This window comes from Trachemys scripta, chromosome 4 (assembly GCF_013100865.1).
Source record: "Trachemys scripta elegans isolate TJP31775 chromosome 4, CAS_Tse_1.0, whole genome shotgun sequence".
Lineage (NCBI taxonomy): Eukaryota > Metazoa > Chordata > Testudines > Emydidae > Trachemys > Trachemys scripta.
In genome coordinates this window covers 33,006,450-33,028,989 of record NC_048301.1, presented here as the reverse complement: position 1 = coordinate 33,028,989, position 22,540 = coordinate 33,006,450, and the positions used below count along the sequence as shown (strand labels likewise).

The 22,540-nt window shown below is 43.6% G+C and overlaps 1 protein-coding gene across 6 annotated transcripts in view; it reads left to right on the top strand.

The window, feature by feature from the left end:
• The first annotated feature begins 1,038 nt into the window (after positions 1–1,038).
• The window catches only part of TTC8 (tetratricopeptide repeat domain 8), a 67,452-nt gene continuing 45,950 nt past the window's right edge, over positions 1,039–22,540 (top strand). For 5 of the 6 annotated variants that reach the window (XM_034768609.1, XM_034768607.1, XM_034768608.1 and 2 more), the window contains exon 1: positions 1,039–1,374. In XM_034768609.1, the coding sequence (XP_034624500.1) occupies positions 1,261–1,374 (114 nt within the window). In that variant the 5' untranslated portion in view covers positions 1,039–1,260. Of the gene's footprint in view, positions 1,375–12,349; positions 12,433–22,540 lie in introns of those variants that run through there. The other variant, XM_034768611.1, reaches the window with a different exon arrangement.

The following is a 22,540-nucleotide window of genomic DNA, read 5'->3' as shown; positions in this document are numbered from 1 at the left end:
CCCACCACAGTGAATAGTAACAGCAAGTGATGAACACCTATTAAAATTAAACTCTCATATCCATAGCACATAAAGAGTTCTGCTGTAAAATTTAATCCCCTCCAACCCTAAGAACTGTTCTACTATATATAATATCATATAGAAAAACTGATATTTATAGTGTTCTCTTGGGCAAAACTGTTTAACACAGAAGTGGAAATCCTTGAATCCACTAGTTCTCGGTAAAGAGAAATGTTATACTATATCATAAATGAACAATGGTATGATACAGTAGACAGTTTTAAAAATAAAATTTGGGATCCTTGGCATGACTGGTTAGTAACCCAACCAAACTCTGCTCTCGGTTACCAATGTTAAGGGCTTGATCCAGCTCTCATTAACATCAATATGAATTTTACCTCTGACTTCAATGGAGCAGCAAAAGGTCCCAAATCGACTCCCTTGGAGTTACTCCAGATTTACACTATTGTAAATAAAGCCTGATCTGCACAAAAGCTGCATTGATTTAACTACATCAGTTTCTAAAGTTAAACCCATTTAGTTTGATCTGTATAACGTTTGTATTTAGGCAAGGCCTGAATGTGTGAGTTGGCACAATACAGTAAGATACATTGAATGAGTTTGATAACAGATATACAGAATAAAGCTTCACTCCAGCTACCACATACGCTTAGTTTTAAGCAGAGGAGTTGCCCCACTGACTTCAAATTTAGCATGTGTCTGCAGTATCGGGGCGTCTGCCCCAAGCCCATTTGATAGGGGAAGTGGATCACTGTACTCACCCCTCAGGGACTAGTCGGGGGGCAGAGAGCCAGTTTAATTTGGCAATTATCGGGGTTGCGTCTGCGGTGAGCCCAGGGGGAAGTCCTGGGAGAGGGCACTACCACACCCTTAGGGCTAAGGGTGCAGCCCGCTGGTGTTTGGGGAGATAGGACCGGGCCTGGAGGGAGGGTTGTTCAGGGAGGCCACCGGGCTCGGGAAGAGCAGAGTTTGCCCCTGATGGACTCAGCGAGACTGTGCCCTGGAGGAGCAGCCGCCGCTGCTGCAGTATCCGCGGGAGCAGGATACCGTGCGGGCAGGCTCGGGCCGGCCGGGGCAGAGCGAACCGGGCTGCGCTGTTTCTCAGGCAGCTGCTTGGCCACCTCTGCTCCCGCTAGGCCCCGGCTCGGGCGTTGCTTGGCAGAGGGACGCCAGCTCTGAGGGGAGGAGGCTGGTCGGCGCTGGGTGCGGGACGGATCCAGGTCCGCCCCGCACGGCAGGATGGGGCTGGAGATGGAGCCGCTGCTCCAGGCCTGGAGCTACTTCAGGCGGCGGAAGTTCCAGCTCTGCGCGGATCTCTGCTCCCAGCTGCTGGAGAAATCCCCCGGACACCAGGTACTGGGCACGGCCGCGGGGGTAGGGGCGCTGCGTGATTGCTGGGCGGGTGGAGGTTGAGGACCCAGACTCACGGGAGAGCTGGAGCGGGGGTAAGAGTGGGCGGGCGCCGGGGAGTGTGTGTGTTAGCGCCCGCTCACTCGGGGTGGGCGGAGTGTGCCCGCGCTGTCGGGTTTGTAGCTACACCTTGTGCACCCAGCTTTCCCCTGGCCCCCAACATCATCACTTTCCTGCCTGCAGTCCAGCCTCGAGGAAGTGCATGAGCAGCGGTGCTTAGGGGAGCCATGCTTCCTACAAGGGAGGCTCGGGCAGCTTCTCTGTTATCGCTTGTTGCCAAACATAGCTGTTCCAAGTGGGCGATTGTCTTAGTGACAGAGGAGCGAGTGTAAACCTATAAATTGCATCAGCCAGAAACATTTGCTAGACAGTCTGGAATTACCTTGACTGCATTTAAATAGAAGTCTGGCCAATACAAGATGTTACCTAACTGACCTTGTCCCGCTAATATCTTGGGACCAACACAACAACATCAACACTGCAAAGTAATGTTAGCTAGCTCTTATGTATTGCTTATTAGTAGATCTCACAGAAGTACTATTAACTTGATAACTGCATCAGAACTGAGCAAGAACAAAAATCAAAACCAAACTTTAATGTATATCTGCTGTCCACATTTGATGCTAAGCCTCCCCATTAAGATAAAAATGCTAAAAAAAGGAAATACCTCCCTGAAATCTTTATTTCCTTCTAGGTAGGGTGACCAGATGTCCTGATTTTATAGGGACAGTCCCAATTTTTGGATCTTTTTCTTATATAGGCTCCTATTACCCCCCATCCCCAGTCCTGATTTTTCACACTTGCTGTCTGGTCACCCTACTTCTAGAGAAAGCAGTGGAGCCCCCACAGATTTACTCTAAATCAGTGTTGAAGGGTCATCTATTACTCTAGTGGCATGAGATGGCATATGCACTTTAGGTCTCCAAATCCAAAGCGAGTAGTGAAGTAGGAGACAAAGGTACTTCTATAATTAAAATAAGTACATTATAATAGCAATAAGATAATTGTGGCCCTTTATCTCCCCCCCTCAAAGTCCAGTCCACCCCAAAACTCCCCCAGCCCAAGCAGAATTCTGACCCTGTAAAAGGAGAAGTACTAGACACATCATGAAGTGCACAAGGGATTTTGCTATTGATTTTATATCAAAAGTGCTCAGATGCTATTGTGATTGGCTGAAGTGTAAAACTAAGATTGCTGATTAAAACAACAAATTCAAGTATACAGTCCCTTTAGCAGATATTGAAGACTAGCAGGAATATCAATTACATGGAACTGACAATTTGTTCCATCTGAATGAGTATTAACTCTCTAAGGTCTGGTCTACACTATGAGTTTAGGTCGAATTTAGCAGCGTGAAATCGAATTAAGCCTGGACACGTCCACACAACGAAGCCCTTTTTTTCGACTTAAAGGGCCCTTTAAACCGGTTTCTTTACTCCATCTCCGACAAGGGGATTAGCGCTAAAATTGGCCTTTGGGGGTCGGATTTGGGGTAGTGTGGACGGAATTCGACGTTATTGGCCTCCAGGAGCTATCCGACAGTGCTTCATTCTGACCGCTCTGGACAGCACTCTCAACTCAGATGCACTGACCAGGTAGACAGGAAAAGCCCACGAACTTTTGAATTTCATTTCCTGTTTGCCCAGCATGGAGAGCACAGGTGACCACGCAGAGTTCATCAGCACAGGTGACCATGATGGAGTCCCAGGATCGCAAAAGAGCTCCAGCATGGACAGAACGGGAGGTACGGGATCTGCTCGCCATATGGGGAGATGAATCAGTGCTAGCTGAACTCCATAGCAGTAAATGAAATGGCAAAATATTAGAAAAAGTCTCAAAGGCCATGAAGGACAGAGGCCATAACAGGGACACACAGCAGTGCCGCGTGAAAATTAAAGCGCTACGGCAAGCCTACCACAAAGCCAGAGAGGCAAACGGAAGGTCCGGGGCAGAGCCGCAAACATGCTGCGGAGCTGCATGCCATGCTAGGGGGTGCAGCCACCACTACACCAACCGTGTGCTTTGACTCCATCAGTGGAGAATCACGCAACAGGGAAGCGGGTTCGGGGTATGAGGAAGATGATGATGAAGACAATGAAGATAGCTCACAGCAAGGAAGCGGAGAAACCGGTTTCCCCAACAGCCAGGATATGAGGGCACACAAGGGACCTCTGGTGAGTGTACCTTTGTAAATATTAAACATGGTTTAAAAGCAAGCATGTTTAATGATTAATTTGCCCTGGCAATCGCGGCCAGTACAGCTACTGGAAAAGTCTGTTAACGTGTATGGGGATGGAGCGGAAATCCTCCAGGGACATCTCCAGAAAGCTCTCCTTCATGTACTCCCAAAGCCTATGCAAAAGGTTTCTGGGGAGGGCTGCCTTATCCCGTCCGCCATGGTAGGACACTTTACCACGCCAGGCCAGTAGCACGTAGTCTGGAATCATTGCATAACAAAGCATGGCAGCGTATGGTCCCGGTGTTTGCTGGCATGCAGACAAAATCCATTCCTTATCTCCCTTTGTTATCCTCAGGAGAGTTATATCATTCCTGGTCACCTGGTTGAAATGGGGTGATTTTATTAAGGGGACATTCAGAGGTGCCCGTTCCTGCTCGGCTGAACAGAAATGTTCCCCGCTGTTAGCCATGCGGTGGGGGGGAAGGCTGAAGTGATCATCCCAGAGAATTGGGTGTGTGTGGGGGGGGGTAGTTGGGTTTGTGCTGCATGTTAACCCAGAAACCGCAGCCCCTCCTTTTACATTGCAAACCCATTTTAAATGGCCAACCCAACGGGTGCTTGGTATGGGAAATGAGGGTGCTACTGTTTGAAACCGTTCCCACATGTTAAGAAGGTTAAAAAAGCCAAAAGACTGTGTGGCTTACCATGGCTGCCTGCAAGCCGAAATCTGTTACCTGGCACTGCATGAGTGATCTCTCACACCAAACTGGCAGGCCCTCAATATAAGAGGAAAAATGCGACCTTGTAACGAAAGCACATGTGCTGTGTAATGTGAACAGCAAAATTTAACATGAAAGGGTGTACCCATTGTTCTCTAAAATGTGTCTTTTTTAACCACCTCTCCCTTCTCCACCAACAGCTGCAAATGTTTCTCCTTCACAGAGGCTAGTGAAGATTAGAAGGAGAAAACGGCAGACTCTGGATGATATGTTCTCGGAGCTCCAGATGTCCTCCCACGCTGACAGAGCACAGCAGAATGCGTGGAGGCAGTCAATGTCAGAGTGCAAAAAAGCACAGTATGAATGAGAGGAGAGGCTGAATCGCGGGCTGAAGAGAGCAAGTGGTGGGCTGAACAGGATAGGTGGCGTCAGCTTGCTGACGGAAGGCAAGAGTTGATGCTCCAGCTGCTGGAGCATCAAACTGATATACTCCAGCGTATGGTTGAGCTGCAGGAAAGGCAACAGGAGCAGAGACCGCCGCTATAGCCCCTGTGTAACCAACACCCCTCCTCTCCAAGTTCCATAGCCTCCTCACCCAGACGCCCAAGAATGTGTGGGGGGGGGGGCCTCCGGCCACCCAGTCACTCCACCTCAGATGATAGCCTGAGCATCAGAAGGCTGGCCTTCAATAAATGTTAAAGTTTCAAACTGCAGTGTATCCTTTTCCTTCCCTCCTCCCCCATCCCTCCCAGGCTACCTTGGCAGTTATCCCCCTAGTTGTGTGATGAATTAATAAAGAATGCAAAGTAACAATGACTTTATTGCCTCTGCAAGCGGTGCTCGAAGGGGGGACGGGAGGGTGGTTAGTTTACAGGGAAGTAGAGTGAACCGGGGGGAAGTGGGGGGATGGTTCATCAAGGAGAAACAAACAGAAGTTTCACACCGTAGCCTGGCCAGTCACAAAACTTGTTTTCAAAGCTTCTCTGATGCGCACCGCACCCTGCTGTACTCTTCTAACTGCCCTGGTGTCTGGCTGCGCTTAATCAGCAGCCAGGTGATTTGCTTCAACCTCCCACCCCGCCATAAATGTCTCCCCCTTACTCTCACAGATATTGTGGACCACAAAGCAAGCAGCAATAACAATTGGAATATTGGCTTCGCTGAGGTCTATCCGAGTCAGTAAACTGCGCCAGCGTGCTTTTAAACGTCCAAATGCACATTCCAGCACCATGCGGCACTTGCTCAGCCTATAGTTGAACAGGTCCTGACTACTGTCCAGGCTGCCTGTGTACGGCTTCATGAGCCATGGCATTAAGGGGTAGGCTGGGTCCCCAAGGATAACAATAGGCATTTCAACATCCCCAACGGTTATTTTCTGGTCTGGGAAGAAAGTCCCTTCCTCCAGCTTTTGAAACAGACCAGAGTTCCTGAAGACGCGAGCATCATGTACCTTTCCCGACCATCCCACGTTGATGTTAGTGAAACGTCCCTTGTGATCCACCAGGGCTTGCAGCAGCATTGAAAAGTACCCCTTGCGGTTTATGTACTCGGTGGCTTGGTGCTCCGGTGCCAAGATAGGGATATGGGTTCCGTCTATCGCCCCACCACAGTTTGGGAATCCCATTGCAGCAAAGCCATCCACTCTGACCTGCACGTTTCCCAGAGTCACTACCCTCGATATCAGCAGGTCTTTGATTGCGTTGGCTACTTGGATCACAGCAGCACCCACAGTAGATTTGCCCACTCCAAATTGATTCCCAACTGACCGGTAGCAGTCTGGTGTTGCAAACTTCCACAGGGCTATCGCCACTCGCGTCTCAACTGTGAGGGCTGCTCTCATCCTGGTATTCTGGCGCTTCAGGGCAGGGGAAAGCAAGTCACAAATTTCCATAAAAGTGCCCTTACGCATGCGAAAGTTTCGCAGCCACTGGGAATCGTCCCACACCTGCAACACAATGCGGTCCCACTAGTCTGTGCTTGTTTCCCAGGCCTAGAATCGGCGTTCTATGCCATGAACCTGCCCCAGTAACACCATGATTTGCACACTGCTGGGGCATGTACTTTGTGAGAGGTCTATGTCCATGTCAATTTCCTCATCACTCTCGTCGCCGTGCTGCAATCGCCGCAATCGCCTCCTCGCCTGGTTTTGCTTTGGCATGTTTTGGCTCTGCATATACTCCAGGAAAATGCGTGTGGTGTTCATAGTGCTCGTAATTGCCACGGTGATCTGAGCGGGCCCCATGATCCCAGTGCTATGGCGTCTGGGCTGAAAAAAGGCGCGAAACTATTGTCTGATGGAGGGAGGGAGGGGCGACTGACGACATGGCTTACAGGTACAGGGAATTAAAATCAACAAAGGTGGCTGTGCATCAGGGAGAAACACAAACAACTGTCATACAGAATGGGCCCCCCAAAGATTGAACTCAAAACCCTGAGTTTAGCAGGCCGTTGATTTCACGGAGGGAGCGGGAAGCAAATGAATATAGAACAAATCTGGTCCATCTATTTTTTACATCTTAAGCTGTCAGCAGATGGTGCAGCATGACTGATAGCCATCGGCATCTTCTGGGTGCTTGGCAGAAGATGCTGTACTATGACTGCTAGCCATCATTGTCAAGATGGTTCAATAGGACTGCCGGCAGGACCGAGTCTCCAGGAGACAAAACATGTCTGCCCGGGTGCCTCTGATTGAACTCACTGAGGAATACGACGATGACGGATATCAATCGTAATACACCATCTACTGCCAAAAGGCAAGGAGCTGCTGCTGTGTAGCAATGCAGCCCCACGTCTGCCAGCACCCAGATAGCCGATGACGGCTACCAGTCATACTGCACCGTCTACTGCCAAAAGGCAATTAGCTGCTGCTGTGTAGCAATGCAGTACCACGTCTGCCGGCACCCAATGACATATGGTGACGGTGAGCTGAGCGGAGCGGGCTCCATGTTTGCCGTGGTATGTTGTCTGCACAGGTAACCCAGGTAAAAAGGCGTGAATTGATTGCCTTTGCTCTGACGGAGGGGGAGGGGCCTGACGACATGTACCCAGAACCCCCCGCGACACTGTTTTTGCATCATCAGGCATTGGGATCTCAACCCAGAATTCCAATGGGTGGCGGAGACTGCGGGAACTGTGGGATAGCTACCCACAGTGCAACACTCTGGAAGTCGACGCTAGCCTCGGTACTGTGGACGCGTTCCGCCGACTTAATGCACTTAGAGCATTTTATGTGGGGACACACACAATCTACTGTATAAAACCGATTTCTATAAAACCGACTTCTATAAATTCGACCTAATTTCGTAGTGTAGACATATCCTAAGTGTTCAGCGTGCTGTTCACGGTATATACTTTACTTATACATATTGCATGAAAAAAAAAGGGGTTCTCCAACTTGCATCCTGGATAAATATCATTTTATGTAAAGGCCATTATTGCTTTTATTTCTTGGAGAACAGCTAGATGGGCTTTGCCTCTGGACACAATATACTGTGAAGATTTTATTTCTCTCAAAATGTCCTATGCCACTGAAATTGCACAAGGTATAAGATTTGATGAGCACTAGATTACGCTAGATATTTATTCATACCCTAAGTCACCACGCAAAAGGAATAAATAAAAAAGCTTTTACTAAAAAAGGACATTCAGAGAAAGCTTGAAGCTGTAACCTCATGATTGTTTCCACTAATTACTGCTGTACATGCACTAGACATCTGCAGAGCTGTTCTTCACACCATAAACAAGACAAGCTTTTTGAAGTGTGTTTCCAGTATGGGTCAGAGACCATCTTATGTTTGTACAATGACTAGAAAAATGGGGCCCTCAACAATGACTGGGGTTCCTAGATGCAACCATAATAGTAACAGATTAAGAACATAAGAACGGCCATACTGGGTCAGACCAAAGGTCCATCAAGCCCAGTATCCTGTCCTCTGGCAGTGGCCAATGGCAGGTGCCCCAAAGGGAATGAACAGACAGGTTATCATCAAATGATCCATGCCCTGTCACCCAATCCCAGCTTCTGGCAAACAGAGGCTAGGAACACCATTCCCGCCCATCCTGGCTAATAGCCATTGATGGGCCTATCTAGCACAGTGGTTCCCAAACTGGGGTTTGTGAATCCCTGAGGGTTCTCAAAATGTTACAGGGGGTTCTCGGGGAAAAATTCCCTAGGGCAGACAGAGCTGTCCCTAGGGACCCTAGGCAGCATGGGGCCAGCAGCCCAGAGCCCTTGGACTTCCAAGAGCTAAGCAGATCAAAGCAAGCATATCTATCACACTGAGGAGGTTTAAACTTCAAGACTCCTTATAAGAAATGGAAAGGGAGGTGGATATTTTTTGCTGTTTTTAAAATTAAATAGACAGCTAGTATTGTTTTTTAAATTATTATGAAGAACAAGTTTAAGCTTTGTTGTAACGTGCGTTGTTTGCCTGGACTGCTCAAGACCTGAATTTGTGTAGCAGGAACTCTTTGAGTTGGCTTCTTAAATACCTTCATGTTTTTTCACATCAGATACTCCTTGATAAAACATAGGAGCCTTGTCTTATAACAGGCTTATTCAAAGTGATACAAGTTATGAAAGTGAGATCTTGGAAGAGTGTTGCCGTTTTCATAACGTAATAAAAATACTGTAATGATAAATAATAAATAGTGTGTAATAAGCATGTCATAAAAACAAATTTTATATTTCCAAAATCACTGCTTTTATAAGTTATACTCAGGTAAAGGAGAAAATCCCTGGAAATATTCATTTTTAGGAGGTGGTTCGTGAGACTTGACATTTTAGTGAAAGGGGTTCATAGGTTGTTAAAGTTTGGGAACCATTGATCTAGCTCCCTTTTGAACCCCTTATAGTATTGGCCTTCACAACACCCTCTGGCAACAAGTTCCAGAGGATGACAGTGCGTTTCATGAAAAAAAAAATACTTCCTTGTGTTTGTTTTAAACTTGCTACATATTAATTTCATTTGGTGGCCCCTTGTTCTTGTATTATGAGAAGGAGTAAATAACACTTCCTTATTTAGTTTCTCTATACCACTCATGATTTTATAGATCTCTATCATATCCCCCCACTTAGTCGCCTCTTTTCCAAGCTGAAAAGTCCCAGTCTTATTTATCTCTCCTTATACGGAAACCGTTCTATACCCTTAATCATTTTTGTTGCCCTTTTCTGAACCTTTTCCAATTCCAATCGATCTTTTTTGAGATGGGGCGACCACATCTGCACGCAGTATTCAAGGTGTGGGCATACCATGGATTTATATAGAGGCAATATGATATTTTCTGTCTTATTATCTATCCCTTTCTTGATGATTCCCAACATTCTGTTCACATTTTTGACTGCCGCTGCACATTGAGTGGATGATTTCAGAGAACTATCCACAATGACTCCAAGATTTCTTTCTTGAGTGGTAACAGATAATTTAGACCCCATCATTGTATATGTATAGTTAGGATTATGTTTTCCAATGTGGATTACTTTGCATTTATCAACATTAAATTTCATCTGCCATTTTGTTGCCCAGTCACCCAGTTTTGTGAGATCCTTTTGTAGCTCTTCGCAGTCTGCCTGGGACTTAACTATCTTGAGTAGTTTTCTATCATCTGCAAATTTTGCCACCTCACTGTTTACCCCTTTTTCCAGATCATTTATGACCATGTTAAATAGGACTGTGCCCAGTATAGATCCCATAACCCGTTACCAATCCATGAGAGAATCTTCCCTCTTATCTCATGACTGCTTATTTTGCTTAAGAGCCTTTGGTGAGGGACCTTGTCAAAGGCTTTCTGAAAATCTAAATACACTATATCCACTGATTCTCCTTTGTCCGCATGCTTGTTGACCCTCTCAAAGAATTCTAGTAGATTGGTGAGGCATGATTTCCCTTTATAAAAAACAGTGGAAACACCTTTTAAAATAATTATGCTATATGAAATCAAGTCCCAGTGTAAGATTTACACTTTGGTCTGAAAATTTACTTATTGCTACAAGTAACTACTGTTGCTTTAGCTGAAGGATTAAAGTGAATGGAATTCTCTCAAATTTGTGCATTTGACAATTCTTTGCATATAGTCAGTTTCAATGTTGCTGCTATATAATTATTTGAGGAATTCTCATTTAAAAGTTCAATTAAAACAGGAATGACTTGCTTTTTAAAGTGAACTGTATTTCTGCTTGAATGATGCTCTTAATCCTCAGATTAATTTTTTATAATTTAAATATGCACTATGTACTTGTTAAATCTCTGTGGAAAACACTTTGTATAACTGAAATCAATACTAAAAGTTCATAGACTTAAAAAAACTGCAATAATTAGTTTAATGTGAATTGGTCAGCATATTTCTTCAGAGAGATTGTAGAGTGCACAGTATTTCATGGTGTATTTATGTGTCAGAAATATGATGGCAATCCTCTGACAATCTTATCTGACAGCCCAGGTAGAAGGTGGAACTACTAACAGATGGTGTACAAGTATTGAGAAAATCTCTTTATTGGTACAAACAGAGTGTAAGAAACGAAATTAATAGGCAAGAAATTCTTCATTGTAGCAACTTGAGTCAGACTCACCATATCAAAAATTCTACATTTGAAATCTCACTAAGAAGCCATTTTCTACTGTGTACATAAAGACTAGCCTTTAAAATGTTTGAAAAAATTAATGCTAGAAGGCAAACTAATGTAAAATGATTTGTCGTCTCTGTTGTCTGCCAATTACTATGTTATCTACTACGCAGCATGCAGCTTTTATTGTAATCCACACAGAATCTAAGGCTAGTATTAGCTTTTATTGGCGACCTGCCTGATATTTTACAACTCTGCTTCTGATTTATAAAACTTTGTGTCTTTCTCCTCATTATGTTAGTGCACTTTTATCTTTTTCTTCTTGATCCAGGCCTTGATATCTGTCACATGTTTGCAGTGTTATTGTAGTCATGATGGTCCTCGGATACCACATTTACTTCCACAAGTTGAGCAACTGCCCCAGACACACCAAAAAAACCAAATGAACCCTATTATCTAGAGCCAGGCCTTAGATAAAACAGAATTTGCTCCTAAGAGAAAGTCCGGGATACACACCTAAACACATTTAAAAGTGCCTTCACTAAATAGGGACACCCTACCAGAGAAGATCACATAATGCAAAAAGCCACCAAAATACCCCAAGAGAACCTGCTTCAGTACAGGAAAAAGAAACCCACTGATCACACATCCCTAGTTGTCACCTACCAGCCCACACTGGAACCCATGTGGGGTATCAAACGATAACAACCCATATTTGATGGGAACCTCATCCTGAAAGAAGTCTTTTCTGAGTCCCTCTTCTGACCTTCAAACATCTCCTCAACCTTGCCAACATCATCATCAGAAGCAAACTCCCCACAGACAAGGGCCCCCAAATCAAAGCAGCACCAGACCCTGCCAAAACAGATGCAAAATCTGCAGAAATATCTCCACTGCTACGGTGTTCAATACCACTCACAACACACCTTTCAAAGTTCCTGGGTCCTATACATATCTGTCACAACATGTGGTATACCTCAGTCAATGCATAAAATGCCTCAACTAGTGAATGGGTGAAACCACACAATCATTGTGCTCTCTCATGAGCTCACAGAGAAAAAAGTGATAAAAGACAAATACGCTATATCACCCATGGACCAACTCTTTTCACAAACCTATTGCTCCATATCTGATCTTTCAGTACTTGATCTCAAAGGAAATCTGCACAACACCTTCAAAGGGCGAGCCTGGGAACTTAAATTTATAACACCAAAAGCCATGAACTTAATAGGGACACTGATTTTTATGGCTTATTACAACAATTGGCAACATATCACACTGCCTGCTACCCTGCTTTGCTCACTTCAAACCCTTTATGTGTAACAGTTTAACCCCCAATTTCCCATTTCATTGCAAGTGACCTCCAACATGTTGCCCCTTCTGCTTACCAGTCTCACTCAGATACTCCGCTTCCTTCCCCAGACCTGAAGGAGAATTCTGTGTAGCTCAAAAGCTTGTACCTTTCAGCAGCACAACTTGGTCCAATAAAGATTATCTCCGTACCTTATCAATCTGTCATATGTGGATTCTGCTTGGCTCAGGTCAGAGGGAAAAGGGCTAGTATGCCACAATCTGCATTTTCGTATTAACTTATTTGCACTTTTGTTTTAAACTCAGTCTAACATTATGTATTGTTTCGAGCCCAGGGTGGATAAAAATCAATGATTTAAAAAAAAAAATTAAAAGTGATTTTTTTTTTTATTTAAATCGGATTTTCTTGATAAAATGCTTTTTGGGGGGAAAACCTATCTAAAGATAGTTTTAATTAAGATACATTATAGTTCAAAGATATCTCATCATAGAATAGGGATTATAAATTCCAATTCTATAGTATGAGACAATATATTCATGTAATGTTTAAGAAAAGTTTTGTAAATGAGTTACAATAGTTCATGGATTAGGGACCCAATCTTATGAGGTTCCACAGGCTTCTGTATAGATTATTTAGGTTAATCTTTCTATCTACCCAGTGGGACTCAGTGCTCAGTCTAGAACATGGGTTTTCAAACTGGGAGTTGGGACCCCTCAGGGGCTTACAAGGTTATTACATGGTGGGTTGTGAGCTGTCAACCTCCACCCTGAACCCCGCTTTGCCTCCAGGATTTATAATGGTGTTATAAATTTTAAAAACCTTTTAAATAATTAAGGGGGGGTCACACTCAGCAGCTTGCTATGTGAAAGAGGTCACCAGTACAAAAGTTTGAGAACCACTGGTCTAGAAGATACCATCAGAGATGCTTAGTTTTGCAGTTCTCAAACTGTGGATTTGTGTCTCCAGAGGTAACATGCTTGTTAACAGCAAAAATGTTTTTAAATAAATAAATAATATAGAGAGGTGAGAAATAACAGAGCTCAACTCGATTGTCCCTCTGCAAATTTTGTGTACACAGGGTCAATCCCTTACCTCTCTCTAAAAGTGCAAAATTTCAAAAAAGTTCAATGAATAGAAGATTGTTGGGGGCAGAACAGATCTGGACAAGGAGAAGAAGTCTGGAGATAAATGTGAGAAGCGAGGGACATATGCTTGTTTTGTTAAAATATTTTATGTTTGTTGTTGAAAGAAAAAATCCAGAATACTTAACGTTGTTGTTTTAGTTTTAAAAAAAACAACACAATTTAAATGTCTGTCTGGCGATGTTCTCCTCCTAATACAGTATGACAAGAAAATCCTCCAAATATTAATGATAAACCTGTTGAATTAGAGATAGTTCACCTCCTAATGACTTCATAAATATCTGCTTCAATTACCTTTGGTAAATGAAATAACCAAACAATCATTCATTTTCTGATAGAGCTGTAAAACTAATCTGAAAAGTTTTCAAGATAAATCAGTGTTTAAAAATGTATAGTGTGTACCTTCTAAAAATGAAACCTACATCTATCTCTGAGTTGTGAAGAATATGTATTAAGGTTATAACAACCAACAAGAATGCACTTTTATGTAGAAAACCATAATTAAATCGAGTCTTCCTGACTAGTGATTTAAATCATGATTTAAATCAATCTGATTTAAATCAAATCCACCCTGTTCAAGCTATTGAAAATAAGTGATTAAAAAGGAAATCCATATTCACATACGCAAATCTGTTTACTCTGCATTTAATAAAGGTTAATATTTATTTTCTAAGACACTCATAAGAGCAGATATCAAAGTATATGATAATCTTTGAAGTCAGAACTCTAAGGGGTGCACATTACTCAAACATCTACTCACATCTTTACATGCTTATTCTAATATTCAGTAATTAAAAATGACAATGGTTGTGAATTAAAAAAAAAAAAGAATTTAAGAGCATTTCTTTTTATCCTTATTATTCAACAATTGGCCTCATGCATTATTTACCCCACACCATCAAAAACCTGTACTGAATACTTTTCTATGGTGCTCATCACCATAAAATCTAAATTTTTGAAAAACACTAATTAATTTATCTTTACAACATCCCTGTGAGGTAAGGTAATAGTATTCTCAATTTTAAAATTGGGAACTAAACCCCAGAGCAAGTATGGTCAAAATTGTCCATTGGTTTTTGGTGCCCAAGTTGAGATGCCCAGGGCCTAATATCCAGAGAGCTTAGCATTTTTATAGCACTTTATATGTTCAAAAATACAGCTCCCATTGACATTGTTTACAGTTGCATGTTCAGCACTTCTGCAACTCAAGCCCCAGATATCTCATGTTGGGCACCCTGAAGTGAATATACAATTAATAACTACCTGTGAAAAGTTTGATTTGAGTGAGCTGCTCAGCATCACATAGGAACTTTGGGCCAGGAGAAGGGATAGAATCCAGTTCCCTAGGGTGGCATTCAGCTCTTAGCCTCAAGACCCTCATCTCTTTTCCTGCAGTTCCTGACTCACTGGATGCACACCTTCCAACTTTTACAACAAATGAGGCAGGGGTTCTAGAATAGTCTCATTCTGTACACAGGGCCGGTGCTACCAATCAACTGTTTGGCGCCGCAAGCCTGGGAGGGGAGGAGAATTAGAGCGGGGGCGGCGTGCTCTGGGAGGAGGCGGAGCAGAGGTGAGCTGGGGTGGGGAGCTGCCGCACGGCTCCCGGGGGTGTGAGCTGCCGGGGGAGTTGCCACGGGGGGGGGGGGGGGGGGGCGCCGAAGGGGGGGGGGGGGGGGGCGCAAGGTGGAAGTTTCGCCCTGTCTGTACACAGTCCTGAGTCATTCCCTGAGTACCTATCAATTAGGTGTACTGAATGAGTCAGGAAAAGCAGTATGTGATGATGTAACGAAAGACTGAGTAGTAAAATTTTCAAAAGTGCTTAAGTACCACTAACTTAAAAATGGGACTTAGACTATGGCCCACATCCTCAAGAGTATTTAAGCTCCTAACCTCCACTGAAATTGATGTCCATGGAAGTTATGAGCTTAAAGCATTAAGCTTTTTGAGGCATCATGTTAATTTTTCAGCCAATCATGCATAAAGTAGAATTTCTCATGCAACGATACGAAATACTTTATATTGGCATTGTAAACCAATTCTTAAAGAATTAATCATTAAAATTGATTCCAAAATGTAATTAGATCAACTTTTTAAAAATCAGATCAAGGAATTCCTCAAGTTCTAAAAAATTCCCTTAAACAGATTCTCTTTTGATATGCACTTTATTTTTATTTATTTATTTATTTAAGAAGTCTCCCAGTAAAACTCTTACAACATGCTGGGTTTATGAATGCATGAACCATTAATGCCAAATACAATCTTTTTTCCTACCATAAGAAATTGGACCTTGGCTTCCATATTTGTAGTAGTAGCATGACAGAGAGAACACTCTTCCTCTACTGCTCTCTGTTTATTGTTCTGATTAGTTGCCTAATCTGATTGCTGTTCTTTGTGTTCCATATGTCACATTCAAGGCACTAAACCAGCACTGATGTTCAGCTATTGGGGGTGGGGGAGAGGGAAATGGCTCAACAGTATAATTGTTAATAGATGTATAATGAATATCCTGCTTTTAAAAACGTATTTAATGCTCTGCTATAAGTTCAGTGAAAGCACAAACTCTGTCTTTTTTTAAAATACTTCCCTCCCCTGACCCTCAGTGCTGTTACCCCCATTTATGATTATGGTGTTGATTTTTGCTGTTCTTTATAGAAATGAAATGCTAAATAATTAAAACAAAACACCTTAAACCTAGCTGCTTGTCTGCTGATTTTAACAAGGTCAGAGTAAACATATAATTAACAAAAAGAAGAAAAAAAAAGTTCTTCTTTTTGCGGATACAGACTAACACGGCTGCTACTCTGAAACATATAATTAACATGTTCACATGGAGGTTCATTTCTGAAAGCATCCTCAGCTGAAATAAACGGTTGACACAAATTGCTGTGGTTACTAAATGTAAAGATAAATATTATTAGTGATTCATTTAGTCATTTCCCTGCACTATGATAATGCAGATCTACAGTGATGCCAGTAGCAATTTGGCCTGCATTTTCAGTATACACTGATTTTTCACAGTATGTTGCACATATCAATTCATATTTACCTTAAATTTCAGTTGTAGATACAGGCATGTTCTAAGCTTCAAAAATAGTTATCCGAACAGTGTTTCAGGCTCGCCTCTTTCTTTAAGATGTTACATTAAAGGTTTAATTTTATAAAAACAGCTCTTTCTGGTGGTTTTCTCTTAAAATGGATTGATTTCACACAGAAACTTTCATTTTAAAATGCCCTCAAGGGTTTATAAATTTGGGCTGAATTCTTCTCTCATTTATACTTCTACAACATTAGCAACTTCAAGAGGGGATTAGATGTGTAAAAGATGACAAATTTAGACCCTTTATTGTTAAGAATAAGCTAACAAATGGCCTGGTCTTGTAAGTCCTCTCACACAGGTCTTTACTCAAGTGACTAGTCCCATTGATTTCAGTTGGATTACGTACATGAGTAAAAATTGCAGGATCCACCCTTATTCTGTCACACTACATTTTATTATTAGTTAATCATTTCCATTCATGTGAATGGAAAAGTTCCATCACTTGCTTAAATGTTAGTTAATATCTTAGAATTTCTCTTAACTAGGATGTGTTAGCCAACACATCCTACAACTCTAGTGCAGGCAAGGCAGTGTATACTCCCTACCATGTGTAATTGGTCAACCTTACTCTCTTCAAAATGAAAGGGAATGTAACTCTCGTAGCTTCATTTAGCTTCTTCATGATGAATGCTTTTATATAGGAACTATTTTGGATGACCCTAAATTAATGTTAACAAATAATGCCTAGAGTAAGATACACAACTTGAACATACAGGCATTTGAAGTAGAGCTGCCACAGTATCCTTAACATTGCTCTCATTTGCTATTGCAACACAGTATGAAGGATCACCAACTGCTCTTAAACCATTTTCTAATAGCCCATATCTATATATTATAAAACGGTAAGGCATGTATCTGGCCAGCAGTCCTAAATCATTGTGATATCAGCAGTAACTCAGCCAGTCACGACCCTTATTTTACAGCTAATTTCCATGCTACAAATTCATTGGTTATAATAAGTCAATGATATGAGGGAGATGGACAGATGATGGATTACATAGATGGTAGATTACTTTTCCCAACTGCTACAGTTCTTCAAAAGGTTGGTTCCACCCATACAGAATAATCCAGACTCCCCAGTGCAACCTACACCCCTAAACAAAACACAAAATTCTCCCAGCACAATCCCACAAGCGCAAATCACAACTACCTGCACAACACACACAAATAACCCCAAATGCAGCGCCTCACTGCAGCACACACCCCGATATACAACCTGCGCAAATTTTCCAGCACAACACAGGCACTTATCCACTCACACTAATACTTAACATAAACTTGAGCAGCAAAGCTATAATACACACAGTGGGATGAATAAAGAACAACTTGGACCAACCTCAGTGTCCTTGTTTTTATTAGAATAATAAATTTATAGTAGCATCTAGGAGACTAGTACCCATTAAAAGAACTTTGCATCCTAAACAAAGTCAAGTATTCAAGAGACAAGGAACTGCTTGAGCCCCAAATGATTCCAAACAGGATTTTGTGATTCAACACACCCTCTCCTTGGGGCAGCTTTATCATAAAAAACCCTAGTGCAAATCACCCATAACAGAAGTCCCCAAATGTAGTCCATTTATCATCCCAGTGCACGTATTCCTTAAAATTAGATGACATCTAGTCCATTGATGTCGCATATATCCCACTCTGGCATCTTTCTTGGTCCTCTCCTATCCTTTGCCAGGACAGCTGTCCCAGTCGGAGTGCATCCCTGCTCCCCCACAGCCTCTGTGCTGGGAGTTCATCCTCAGAGGAGTATCCATCACTCTTCCCGTTCCGTTAACTTCTCGTCTCAGACTTGTAGACACGTAGGATCTTCCACTGCTCCTATGCCTTTAGCACTCAGTTCTAGCTTGGGAATCAGCAGACAACTCCCTTTGCTGCTCTCCTGCCTTGAGCCCTGGCTTGGGGAGGTCAGCCAGCAGACCTCACTTGCTCTCCTACCTTCAGCCTTCCCCCAGGAACCTTCTGTAGCTTCCTTCAGAGACTTTCTCCATGCTGCTACCTGATCCTTTATAATCCTACCCTCTTAACTGGCCAAAATGGGAGCACCTATTTTGGCATAGGGCGCTGGATCTTTTTCATTTAAAGGGGACAGTCACCTTATGACAGGGTTCTTTTTAGTTATGGTTTTGAGCCTTTAATGTGACTTCAGTCACATCTTTTCAAACTTTCTCTACTGTCATGAGAGCTAAAAACTTTCATTTTTTAAAAAATGAAAGTTGAGATTCTAATGTAAACTTAGGATTCTAGGAGCTGGGGCTTTAAGAAAACATCACATATTGGTAGGTTTGTGATAAAATTGCAAGAGTTGGCAACATTGAAGTATGATTCCTCTAACCACACTGCATTGCAGTAAGATGCTGGGCATCCACAGCTTTTGCTGACTTCATCTGCAGTTCAGAGTGCTGCATTTCTGATTATCAGGGCCCTGCCTCAAATTGGACATCCAGCAAATGAGGAATGTACCATTAGTGGCCACCTACCAATGTTTGGTTAAAAGTGACTTGCTCAGCATTACAAAGGCAGTGTGTGGGAGAGGCAGGACTAGAACTGACTTCTGTGTGGAATTCACTTGTCTTAATCACAAGAAAATAGATTCTCTTCCTGCAGCCATCTGCCTTGGTTTCTACACACAACTTCTAGAGCAGGTGAAACAGATCCTACAAGCAGTTTGATTCACTACACAATGGAGATTCATTTCCTGAACACCATACCTCCATCACCCAATGATCACAATTAAGGACTGCATCATAATGCATACACAAGGGAGATGAATTAAAGTTGCCCATGCAATCTGAATTGCTGGCATTTTCTAACTTTTGAGTGCTTGATTTTTCAATCTAAGGGTACGTCTTCACTACCCGCCGGATCGGCGGGTAGTAATAGATCTATCGGGGATCGATTTATCACGTCTCGTCTAGACGCGATAAATCGATCCCCGAACACGCTCCCCATTGACTCCAGAACTCCACCAGAGCGAGAGGCGGAAGCAGAGTCGACGGGGGAGCCGTGGCTGTAGATCCCGCGCCGTGAGGACCCGAGGTAAATCGATCTAAGATACGTCGACTTCAGCTACGCTATTCTTGTAGCAGAAGTTGCGTATCTTAGATCGATTTCCTCCCTCCCCCCCATTGTAGACCAGCCCTAGATAATATTCTTTGAACAGTTTGTTTGTAATTTCCGGGTGCCAGCTCCTGCCAAGGCCCCTAGGTCTCACTGAACATTGACAAATGCATGGCTAGAAATCATTCCAGCTCACCTGTGTGTTAGTATTGTTAAAATGAGTATTACTTTTATAGAGATCTGTTTAGTGTTTGGATTTTATTAAAGCTTTTGAGTTGTTGCATTCGTTAATCTCACTTCTAATATCTGTATCCCACTGTGATGGGTGCACTCACCTCTTATGAAAACCTTCTGTTGGGTCTGTGTGAAACTGCACACTCTCTCTGCACCCCTGACAGCTGTTAACTTCGTCAGGTGGGTCTTTAGTGGTTCAGCCCTCCAGACAAATCACACACAGTCTCTAAGAACAAACAAATCCCTTTTGGGGTAAAAGGAACAACAGCGTCTGTCCTTGTTAAAGTCTTTAGTCCTGTCTCTGGGCTCAGTCCTCAGCGCCTTCTGAGCTTTAAATCCAAGTCTGCCCTGGTATAGAAAAGTGCCCCCAGAGCTTTCTCCTTGGGACTCTTAAGTTATGCCTTTCACTTGGGTCTCTAAACAAGCCTTAACCCTTTCTCAGGGCTTAGGCCACTTCAACAATGACTGGTGGGGGGAACCTGGGCACAACCACTACTCCAGGTCCCAACCCTGGGACCCTATAAGTAGCAGCTGCGTCCTATAATAGTTGCTGCTGCTGCTGCTGCTATTCCCTGAGCCGCTTCCCCTTCCACTTCACCTTTACCTCAGGGCTGAAGTTTTCTGTTCTTTGTTTGCACAGGGTTTCTCCCAGGCCTCCTTGTCTGGACAGTTTCACAGCTGTCCAGTCCTTCCTCACCCCTCTGGTCCCAGCCAGCAACTGATCTGCTCAGCCTGGACAGCTCCTGTTATCGGAGCCTGCTGTGTTCTCATTGGCTGCTTTCCTGCAGCCTTTCTAGGGAGACCTGGAGGACCCATCTTTACTGCTCCTTTTCTGGGTTGGGGTGTGGTAGGACAGCAAGGCCTCCAGCAGGAGACCTCAAAGGTCCTGGTACACACCCATGTTATAAGCAGGGATCCTAGAAATCTGTTTGTCATGGAAAAATGTGGAATCTGCATTTTTGTACAGAGACTCTTTAATTTTTTACATTTTGTGCAAAAATAAAAACAGAAGCCTGTTTATCTGAGCCTCCATTTTCTGGCTCTCTGTATTAACCGAACTGGGGCTGACAGCCTGAGCCCTGCCACCCGGGGTTAAAGGTCTCCAGATTATCTGAATTTTTGATTATCTGATCAGGCCCCTATCCCAATTAGATCAGATAAGCGGGGTTCCACTGTATTGTGGCTAGGGAAACTACAGTTCAGCATTTCATTTTAATCGCGGAAAAACATACATTTTTATGTTTGTTTTTTTAATCAGAGAATTTTGGGAGGTTTATCATAGAAAACTAGGATCCCTGGTTATAAGGTAATATTTAAGTGTTTATATTTAACTGTTTGATTTGTAACTATCAAAGTATTTGTTATGAAGCTGGAAACCTAAATAGTCAGGAGAGAAGCATTACCAAGTGTGAAATACTAGTTTACCACAAGAGGTGTCATATCCTGCCCAACCGAAAGCCTATAGCAAGGGTCGGCAACGTTCAGCACGCGGCTCGCCAGGGTAAGCACCCCGGCGGGCCGGGCCAGTTTTATTTATCTGCTGACGCAGCAGGTTTGGCCGATCACGGACCCCACTGGCCGCGGTTTGCCATCCCGGGCCAATGGGGCGGCGAGAAGCGGCGCGGGCGAGCGATGTGCTGGCCGCGGCTTCTTGCCGCCCCCATTGGCCTGGGACAATCGGCCGAACCTGCCACGTCAGCAGGTAAATAAAACTGGCTTGGCCCGCCGGGGTGCTTACCCTGGCGAGCCGCGTGCCGAACGTTGCCAACCCCTGGCGTATAGACACCAGACAAATCATTTTGGCACCTCTGTGGGCAAAAGACTTTAATTCCTCCCTCCACACCCATGTAGAGGGGATGTGCACAAACCCTCCACTCATCACACTTTGAACTGGGGGAAGGGAATAAAAATCCCTAACCAGAAGGATCTGTATCATTATGCTTCTTGGAATTTGGAGAGGGTAGTATTTCTAAGCACAAGCAAGGTATTCCCAAACTGCTTAGCTTGGGTTAGCCCTAAAGGACACACAGAGCTTGCACGTTGCAGCAGCTTCTATTACTTTTTGAAACCTCAGACTGTAACTCAATTGTGGGTATATATTTACCTGCTTTAACCTTGTAAAGATTCTTTTTCTTAGTTAATAATCCTTTAGTTAGTTTAATATAGGATTGGCTATAAGCATTGTCTTTGGTTAGAGATCTAAGATACAATTGACCTGCGGTAAGGGACTGGTCCTTTGGGACTGGGAGTGACCTGAATATTATTGTGATTTTTTTGGTGTAAGGGACCGTCTGTCACAAAGGCAGGCTTGCCTGGGTGGCAAGATAGACCCGAGTGCCCAAGGGGACTGTCTGTGGGTACATCTACACTACAGGGGGGAGTTGATTTAAGATACGCAAATTCAGCTACGTGAATAGCGTAGCTGAATTCGACGTATCGCAGCCGACTTACCCCGTTGTGAGGACGGCGGCAAAATCGACTTCTGCGGCTTTCTGTCGGCGGTGCTTACTACCACCTCCGCTGGTGGAGTAAGAGCGCCGATTCGGGGATCGATTGTCGCATCCCGACGGGACGCGATAAATCGATCCCCGAGAGGTCGATTTCTACCCGCCGATTCAGGCGGGTAGTATAGACCTAGCCTATGACTCCATGTTAAGGCTGTTATAGTGGTTGAGAGGTTCACATTTGACACTTGGTTGGTGAAATCTAAGAACACACAACCAGTTTGGGGTTTGTGCCCTGGTTTATAACAGTCTGGCCTGAGGTTGGCACCCACATTCGTGAGCCACTCCAGA